At 44.7% G+C, this 10,227-nt stretch overlaps 1 protein-coding gene across 1 annotated transcript in view; it reads right to left on the bottom strand.

The window, feature by feature from the left end:
- Window positions 1-2,324: 2,324 nt before the first annotated feature.
- itsn1 (intersectin 1 (SH3 domain protein)) overlaps window positions 2,325-10,227 on the bottom strand; it is a 26,890-nt gene continuing 18,987 nt past the window's right edge. The window contains 14 exon segments of the mRNA XM_088385348.1: window positions 2,325-3,585; window positions 4,987-5,095; window positions 5,352-5,416; window positions 5,497-5,580; window positions 5,663-5,745; window positions 5,824-5,945; window positions 6,142-6,222; window positions 6,299-6,430; window positions 6,598-6,681; window positions 7,326-7,409; window positions 7,486-7,584; window positions 9,176-9,257; window positions 9,335-9,436; window positions 9,522-9,628. Coding sequence (XP_088241474.1) covers window positions 3,437-3,585; window positions 4,987-5,095; window positions 5,352-5,416; window positions 5,497-5,580; window positions 5,663-5,745; window positions 5,824-5,945; window positions 6,142-6,222; window positions 6,299-6,430; window positions 6,598-6,681; window positions 7,326-7,409; window positions 7,486-7,584; window positions 9,176-9,257; window positions 9,335-9,436; window positions 9,522-9,628 — 1,383 coding nt within the window. The 3' untranslated portion in view covers window positions 2,325-3,436.

Below are 10,227 nucleotides of genomic sequence, written 5' to 3'. Positions count from 1 at the left end.
CACGTTTAGCGAATATTTTCTAAGTGCCAACGACTCAACCGCCGTAAAGTGTCCGCCTCGGCTGATTCCCCATGTCGGCCACCACAAGTGAAAATTCGGTCTCTTCCCCCGGAAGTCTGGCCAAGTTTGGCAAATATTTTCAAAGTGCGAACGACTCAACCGCCGTAAAGTGTCCGCCTCGGCTGGTTCCCCGTGTCGGCCACCACAAGTGACAATTCGGCCTCTTCCCCTGGAAGTCCGGCCAAGTTTGGCGAATATTTTCTAAGTGCCAACGACTCAACCGCCGTAAAGTGTCCGCCTCGGCTGGTTCCCCGTGTCGGCCACCACAAGTGAAAATTCGGCCTCTTCCCCTGGAAGTCCGGCCAAGTTTGGCGAATATTTTCTAAGTGCCAACGACTCAACCACCGTAAAGTGTCCGCCTTGGCTGGTTCCTCCGGTCGGCCAGAACAAGTGAAAATTCGGCCTCTTCCCCTGGAAGTCCGGCCAAGTTTGGCGAATATTTTCTAAGTGCCGACTCAACCACCGTAAAGTGTCCGCCTCGGCTGGTTCCTCCGGTCGGCCAGAACAAGTGAAAATTCGGCCTCTTTCCCTGGAAGTCTGGCCAAGTTTGGCGAATATTTTCTAAGTGCCAACAACATTCATTTAGACATGGCGATTGGATGTTTACGTACCGGTAGTTATTGTCATTGCTTGACGCGCGATGACTCGCACATTCACTCAATACCCAGTACTTCCCCCTAGCAGTCATCGTCGCTTCCTGGCTTTCGATGTCCGTTATTGAGGTGAGAATATTTGAAATTGTTGCTGAGGATGCGTGTTAATGCGACGAACGCTTTATAATGATTCAGTTTCTCGCTGTTTGATGAGCCTGACGGACGCACACCCACGCACAATGAGATGCATGAGAAACGGCCTTGGTTACCATCACATTTGAAGCGATGAATACGAAGTTAAATTTCATGACTCGGTGTATAAGTCGAGGTCGATTTTTTTCGGTCGATTTTGGATCGAAAAAGGTCGACTATACACCGGCAAATACGGTATTTCTTTAACCGTTTATAAAAGTTAACAGCTGACATAGTCCGTTCGTGAAATATCCTCTCTCACGCGCAGCCACTTGAAATTACTATAAATTAAACAGTTCGTATGCCAATGCTTTTGGTGGCGCTGTTTGCTTCGCTATCACCTGAATTACAACGTAGACGAAGACGTTTTCGCAGCGCAAAACTTCAAAAGATTAGCACATGTTTGCACGGACGGGAGAGTACATTTATTCTTAAAGACAAAAGACGGCAACAATTACTTCTTAATAACCTGTATGTTCGTGTCACAAAACTAGCAACGGTGCTGTCGTCAAAGGTGGCGTGTGGTTAGGTAACCTTTCTAAAGCACAGCCGAAAGACAGCAACTCTGAACTATCGTGTTTCGGTGTGACAAAATTTGCAGACATCCTTGTCTTGTGTTCACATTAGTTAAAGGCAGAAACAGTAGTGTTTTGGACAGGCAAAATGTGTGACTCCCTAAAACCCAATGACGCCATCAGTAAAGGGCCATTCACGAACAACTTGGTCATTCGACAACTGTGGACATGAATGCATTTTCGCCTAAAACCACTCGGAATTATTGAACTGACGTGACATCTGTTAGAATTTCAATATTAGTATATTTTCATTATGATAAATGATGGTTGAAAGTAAGCCGGGATAAAATAACGGGACTACATCGCGATTGTGAAGGAGTCGTGACTGACTGAAGGGGATTTGGCAACTCGCACATAAACAAGCCGCAGTAGAAGATTCGGGCGGGGGTGGGGGTGGGGCTGCATATAAATGACAAATATAGCACAGCAATGCCGCAGAGTCGTGATTAGAAGACTAACGAGTCAAACAGATGTCTCTATCTCCCCCTGCTGTTGTACGAGAGAAATTGCCTGCTTGTATGTTCATATATATAAACGCACATATTGCATTCTCTTGTTCAACAAGGGAAGCGTTTTAAAACATGACAGTCGAATATCAGACACATGATTGTAATCAAATTCAAACTCTACAAAAGGAATAATGAAGGTTACAAACAGAAATCTAAAAAATAAATGAAATAAAAGGGAATCATTTGTTATGGGTAAAATGTTTTTTTTAAATGAAAACACAAGCACATTATTCTCAAGTGCAATTATTTTCATAGGTTAAGAAGTAAAACCAAGTTAATGACCATCATGGGCAAAACATTTCATCAACTTGAAAGTAATTTTTTCTAATGAGTAAGAAAATAGAAATTCTGATGCAAGTAGTGTGAGCATGTGGCTTGCATTACAACGCAAACGATTGACATGTTGGTCCAACTGAAGTTTATTTTGAACTTTATTAACACTGAAAAGACAACAAAGTACACACATATTCATCTACAGTAGCGCGACATCTGTCTTCTATCGTCCAGCGGTCATATATTAACTCTTCAGTTTTCTCAGTAGTATTTCTATAGTACCCGGGAAGGCAGACAGTATGAAGGGGTCATTAGCTTACCTTTAGTACAGTGTGAGAGGGTACGAGGGGGTCTCAGGAGGAAAATACAGGCTTAAGACATTTTTCTCATTGTGAAGATCCACAGCTGTTTGGACAGTGGCTGGTCGCTAAGGTAACCGTCGGTTGTTTACAGTGTTGGGGAAACGTGGTTCACAGCGTTCCTCTTTGAGATAAATAACTTCAGTCCACTTTGTGTGTGTGTGTGCGAGTGTGTGTGTGCATGTGTGTAACAACCTAAAGAGGAGAGAGGTCGAATATGTCACTGAATGGAAAAACTGAATATTCATCATAATTCCCAAAAAATAATGGAGAAACAAATTCAACTAAATACCCTTAACAGTAAAAATAAGACAAATGTAATCTGCCTCATAGAAGAAAAAAAACCAAGCTCATATCCTTATGAGTGACCAAAAAAAGGAAAACGTAAATTCATAATTTTCATTGGTACAAAGTGAGAGGGGAAAAACAGTTAACTGTGCACATGAGTACAAAAGAAATGATAAATCAGTTATCCTCAACACTCGGCTTCTACCGCTGCTAACTGATTAGCGCTGTTAATATCTTCTGTGAAGTCTGTAAATGTCTCACATATACGCACAGATTGTCACTGGAGTGAGTTTCTGGGGGGGAGGGGATGATGGACAGCTAAATCGGAAGTCAAAAACAGCGCACAATAAAACCCAACGTTGCCTCACATTGTGGCTTTCACATGAGTTCTGCCCATCAAAATTGCGTTGTTTGATGAACGTGAAGTTTTGTAAGCGAGCTGCCTCGTGGTCCAACTTACCAGATGATGATTCAACTTCTTCTGGTCAGTCAATAAATAACAAGAATAAGAAAGTCTCTCTTCCATCTTCAAGCCAGGTCCAGTTGTGTCCAGTTGTTCCTGATAGAAAGGATCCCGGTGCAGGTTTTCAGGGCTCCTCGAATAGTTGAAGGTCCAATCTGACCACTATCTCGCCTGTGGGAACCTCATGCAGCAATAAGCGTTTGGTGATTGGTCCCTTGGAGCCCTGGTCCTTCTTGATCTCGGCCAATCTTATCTCGGTCCGGCCCAGGAAGTCTGAAGGGGGGAAATAAAAGGAGAGCAGGAGACACAGTGAACTCTCTGTGGACGGTGGCTTGTGTTATAAAGTGTAGAAACAAGCAGGGCTGTGGACTCGGACTCGGGGACTCGGACTCGGTCCGACTCGGTCATTTTTGCCGGACTCGGTGCTGATGACCGAGTCCACCGAGTCCGACAATAAAAAAAAATACGTTCAATTTTATTTTCATCATGCTGCTGAGAATGCGCGTAGGAATACTGTCCACAGCCCTGCTTACGATCAATGCGGCCACGTTGAGTTGCACTTAGGCTAATGTTTACATTATGTACCAATGTTAAGGACGATTATGTCACCCAGCTTATATCATTATTTAGATTTTGATCTAAATTAGCCTTGAATAAAGACTAAGCAGTCACATGAATTAACAGAAAAAATGGACAGCCGGACTCGGACTCGGTGGTCAAGAGGCCGGACTCGGACTCGGTGCAAAAATCCGACCGAGTCCACAGCCCTGGAAACAAGAATGTCTGGAAAAGCTCAGAAAACAGTTTGACTTAATTTGGAGTTAACCAGATGTACTTAAAGTGGTGGTAGATGTGTGTGCTAACTTCAGAGTCACATTCAAAATTACATTTCAGCCCCCCCCCCCCTCCATTGAATTGTATATGATGGAAAAATAATCAAATAATTCATCCCGGTCTATTTTTTGTATCACAAAAACTATCATTTAAACAAGGGTATGTAGATTTCTTTATATTGTAATTACTTGACGGTTGAAGTTGAATCTAAAACTGACACTAAAAACAAAGAAATTCAAATCCCAAAATTTTAAGCAAATCATATGATTTAGCCTGCAGACGTTCAGCTTAATGCTAACATACAGGTAATGACATAGATGGGCGAACAGAAATTAGCGTCGGCATCACTGTAATTGTGAACCTACCGCAGCTGCTTTAACACATAGTTGCTTTTACAAGGGACAGCAACATCCGTCATATCCATCCATCCATGTTATGAACCGCTTAGTCCCCACGGGGGTCGCGGGCGTGCTGGAGCCTATCCCAGCCGTCAACGGGCAGTAGGCGGGGGACACCCTGAACCGGTTGCCAGCCAATCGCAGGGCACACAGAGACAAACAACCATCCGCACTCGCACCTAGGGACAATTTGGAGTGCTCAATCGGCCTACCGATTTTGGGATGTGGGAGGAAACCGGAGTGCCCGGAGAAAACCCACGCGGGACCGGGGAGAACATGCAAACTCCACACAGGGAGGGCCGGAGGTGGAATCGAACCTGCACCCTCCTAACTGTGAGGCGGACGTGCTACCCAGTGCGCCACTGAGCCGCCTGGGTAGATATGAAATATCTATTCATATCCGCCATCCGTCAGATATGAAATAAATATCTGGAGTACCAACCATCGGGTGAGAACTGGTCCCGTTCAAACACGGTAACGCACAGGACGTCCTGCTCCAAGTCCTTGATGAAAAACTGGCAGTTGGAGTTCCACTTGGGATTCAGCGTGTCCTGCCACCAAAAACACAACTCGCATAGCAAATAAATAATGCAAGTAGAAGTAAATCATCTTAACATCTAAAAAGAGCTAAGTTTCATTCAAATCCTAGATTTTTTTAAAATAATTCAATACACAACTGAAACATTTCATACTAGATACATTGATATATTTACATACTATATTTATATACCATAATATTTATTGTCACGCCGCCTATTGGGGCCCGTCAAATAAATCAATAAGCAACAGAGAAGAAGAAGCCTTTACCTGCAGAGTTTTGGTGATGTGGCACTGCGAGCCCATGGTGACCTCACAATAAGGGTTGCTTTTACCTGCCGCACAAACAAAGGTCAAAGAGCACATCCCGGCGCCCATGCTCCTTTCTGGCCAAATGCCTTCTAGTAGTTATTACCGTGCGAGCGACACGGCTTGAGTTCGATTCCCTCCACGATGTTGACCATCAGCCTTCCGATGCCTGTTGCCCTCTGGGAACGCACTGCGGCCGGCACAGCATGGCGCACAAAGTGAGCAGCCAGCACCAGCAGGTTACGACATTCAAAGAGTTATCAAAGCCATACCTAGATAGGCTTTTTCTCGCTTCTTTTTCTCGGTTTCAATGAAGAGTTCGGAGGCCGCCTTGATTTTCTGGACCCATGCCGTCCTGCGCGCACGCACACACACACGAGGCTGCTTGCTCAAACCCCAAGTTGCTGACACGCAAAGTTCTGCTTCGGCTCACCGCTCATTGATGCTCTCGGCCCTGAGGGTGTAAACTCTGTCGATGTGCGAGATGTGGAAGAGGGGCTCGTCCCCTGACGGGTCCGTCGGCAATTTCACCAGAACCTCGTTCAGGAAGATGGGCTGCACACATGTCACCTTCTGGTTATAACATTCAGTGTCATTGTTTCAAAAGGTGGTCATTTTGTTTTTCTATGGTAGAAAAAGGTTTATCATGACGTCGTTTTTATAAGAGGAAGCGGTATCGACGATGGAGTCAAGATTTCATGACCACGAATGACTCTATGAGTGAGCGTATTTGTGTTGCGTGAGTTCTGACCGTCTTGTACATGCGGTACTGCAGATGCGTTTTGGCCGAGAAGACTTTGTCAGATCCGGATGAACCCAGAGGCTTGGTGACCTGCGGCGCGGACGACAAGGGCCGTTCAGACAGAAGAGGAGACTCGGGATGCGACAGGGACGGATGTGCGCGTCACCTGCGTCAGCAGCAGGAAGTCGTTGAAGAGGAAGCCGTAGAGCTCTTTGCTGCTTTTGGCTTTGAAAAGTTTGCCGCTGTGAAGGAACTTGCGGGGACCCAAACAGTTGGTCACAGAGTTGAAGACCAGTTGCTGCAACATTGTGCCACAGAACTTAATGTCACTCACATCACGTCGTCTATTTTCAAACTTCACTCATATGCGTTTCCACCGCTTTGACTTTCTTTGGGTACATTTGTAGGAGGCCAACTTTGGCTTTTTTCAATTTGTAAGATGAAGGTGAAAATGCGGAAAAGTACCTCAGACAGGCCTTCACACTGAACGTGCGTTTGGATCCACTCCAGACGATCAGAGTTCTCCTTCTCCCTCACACCCTCGTTCACCTACACACCATCACAAAAAAAGCTCAGTTTTGTATTTGGGGCTTTTCAAAGTCAAAGTCAAAGTCAAAGTCAGCTTTATTGTCAATTTCTCCACATGCCAAAGACACACAAAGAAACCGAATTTTCGTTCCCCGCTATCCCACGGTGACAAGACTAGGCCCACAATAGACAATCAAGTAAACAAGTAAACAACAGCGTGCTGAATAAATAATGAATAAATAACACAACAAATAAATAAGAGGAGCAAAAAGGAGCAAGTGAGCGTACAGCAGACATTCCAGAAAATAGCGCAACAGTGCCTCACGCTACACAGAAGGGGGTAGCGAGTTCAGGGTCTTAACCGCCTGGAGAAAGAAGCTGTTGGCGAGTCTGGTGGTGCGGGAGCGCAGGCTCCTGTACCTCTTCCCAGAGGGCAGAAGGTCAAACAAAGAGTGAGCTGGGTGACTCACATCACTCACAATCGTGGTTGCCTTGCGGGCGAGATGGGAGGTGTAAATGTCCTTCAGGGAGGGGAGCGAAGCGACAATAATCTTACCAGCCGTATTCACTATGCGCTGCAGGGCCTTCAAGTTCTGTTCAGTGCAGCTACCACCCCAGACAGCGATGCAACTTTTGACTATACAAGTGAAGCCATGAGAAAGCACCTGCGAGCACAACTCCTCCGCCTTCTCCAGAGCAGCTTTCAGGTGACTGTGGTCCGGATGTGACTCAGGCGTGTTTTCCAAGATCTGCTTGCAGAGCAGAAAACCGGAGAGACATCACTCTGGGTGTGTGCATGCAGGTGCGTGCGTGTGTCAAGCGTACGTTCTTAATGATGAGCGGGTAGCGAGTGACTCTCTGCATGGGCTTGAGCAGGAAGCTGGAGAGCGGCATCCCCTTGCAGCGGGGGTCCATGGCTAACCTCTGACGCACGTGAACAAACAAAATGCAAAATCATCAATGCTTCTCACCCATCAGTGTTGCAACCTACTGGTTTACAAAAAAAAAATGGAAAAATACTTAAGTTTCATACAAATTTTGTGAGTAAGATGTCAAACTACAGTTATTTTGATTTCAACATAAAGTGGTATTTTTCAATGAAAAAAAAAGGGTAAAACACACACGAATAGAGTCATTTTTTTCTAAAATCAAGTTATACTCTTTGCGAGTATGTCATAATTGTGAAGAAGTTTAAAAGAAAATCAAATAGCAAGTCAGTTTTTGTGTGCGTACTAGAAATCAATAAAAAAAGTCCATCATTATCCAAAATGATGAATATGAATAAATAGGAATGAATGTTTTCCAACCACTGTGCACGCAGTACACTGGTGTGCCGTGAGAGATATTCAGCTGTTAAGTGGGAAATTGTCCAATATTAATTACAGAGTGCATTGTTAACAGAATCGCCAAACCACTGGTCAGTTAGTGCAAGGCCTGCTCAGCCACTTGCTAATCACGCATGCGTGGCTAATCGGAGAATCTTGAGATTTCATGTTGTGTTGGTCTGATTATGCTGCATCGGCACATATTCAGTTTGCAGAACCTGCATTGTTCATTATTACCAACATGAAATACACAGTCAAGTCATGACGTCTTGACTGTGATCACCACTCAGCTGCTGACAGAACAGCAGAGTGTCTTTAAACGTGACTTTATTCTTATTTTCACAATATTTATAGAACTACAGTAATCCCTCGTTTATCGCAGATAATTGGTTCCAAAAACCACCCGCGATAAGTGAAATCCGCGAAGTATGGTCACCAACAAGAAGTACTGGGCAGGCTAACGAGTTAGCGGAAAGATGCTAATTTGCGATCGTGCTAACACGCAAAAACGGACTTCTAAAGGAATGTAAACGAGCATTTGGAGCAATACTACATTGTCCTAAAGGTTAGACACGTTTCCTCAATTAAGAAGTTTTATTTTGACTTTTAAATGTTTTTTTTTAATTCGGAAAAAAAATCCCCGATGCAGTGAAGCCGTGGTAAACGAAACACGAAGTAGCAAGGGATCACTGTAGTCTAAAATCGTAAATAGTCATGTTGATTCTTTTGGATTTCAACCATAATCACTTTCAATAGTTTATTCCTTACACCGTCTAAAACCTTTCTAGAAAACTGTCACTTTAATTAAAAAAAGAAATACAATTTTAAAAAAATATATATATTTTTTTATTCAATTATTCCACTCTCTCCACACACACACACACGCACCTATATGGATATATACGCACGCACGCACGCACGCACGCACGCAAGCGCACACACACACACACGGGACTTTATTTATATATCACGTTCACAATGTCTTTCGTTGTAATACAACTAATTTTATTATAGAAGCTAGTGTAACACCTAACAGATTTTTGTTGGTGGTGTGCCTCGAGATTTTTGCCAATGAAAAGGTGTACCGTGGATGAAAAAAGGTTGGGAAACACTGTTCTAGCAAACCTGTCCTAGTTCTGAATGATGGTGGTAGGATTGGTGGACATTGGTGTCTGAAACGTATTGATTACCTTGAGGAAATCTTTGATTTCGGGATTGTCGTCGGTTTTCTGCTGAATCAGCGTGGCTCCGTTCAGCTGACACGAGCAGAACCTGCACAATCACCATTGGGGATAAGGAAAGGATCACGTGACCTTCGACACTGTGTGTGCGTGCATGTGACCACCTACCTGATATACGGCTGCATGTGTGGCAGCTGATTGGTGAGGATGTCGCCGATCATCTTGACAGGCATGCGATCGCCCGACATCTTCTTCCTTACCCGCAGCGCTCTGCAGGCGGTTGTCGCTTTTTAGGATGGTATTTTCCCAAAGGCAAAGCTCACAGTACATGAGGACGATGAAAATGTGTGCTTACTTGAGCAGCTTGATATTGCACATGATGAGCTCCTTCCAATTGACAAAGATCATGGCCACCTCCTTCTCACTCAGCAGCTCACACTCCAGCAGAGGCTTGTGAAAGATCTAAGTGCGCACAGACACAGACACACACACACGCAATATTTTGGCGTTATATGGACAAATGAGGGCGGCTTGTTGGTGCAATTGGTTAGCACATCCGCCTCACAGTTAGGAGGGTGCAGGTTTAATTCCACCTCCGGCCCTCCCTGTGTGGAGTTTCCATGTTCTACCCGTGCTCGTGGGTTTTCTCCAGGCACTCCGGTTTCCTCCCACATCCCAAAACCATGCTTGGTAGGCCGATTGAGCATTCCAAATTGTCCCTAGGTGTGAATGCGCATGGTTGTTCGTCTGTGTGACATGCGATTGGCTGGTAACCGGTTCAGAGTGTCCCCCGCCTACTGCCTGATGACTGCTGGGACGCCCGCGACCCCCGTGGGGACAAGCGGTATGATGGATGGATGGATGGATGGATGGATGGATGGATGGATGGATGGATGTATATGGATGGATGGATGGATGGATGGATGGATGGATGGATGGATGGATGGATGGATGGATGGATGGATGGATGGATGGATGGATGGATGGATGGATATGTATGTATGTATGTATGTATGTATGTATGTATGTATGTATGTATGTATGGAAAAATGATTAGATTT

Source organism: Syngnathus floridae, chromosome 9, assembly GCF_059516105.1.
Source record: "Syngnathus floridae isolate MCC-2025c chromosome 9, RoL_Sflo_1.0, whole genome shotgun sequence".
Taxonomy (NCBI): domain Eukaryota; kingdom Metazoa; phylum Chordata; class Actinopteri; order Syngnathiformes; family Syngnathidae; genus Syngnathus; species Syngnathus floridae.
The sequence above is the reverse complement of the archived record's forward strand: the minus strand, read 5'-3'. Positions and strand labels throughout refer to the sequence as shown.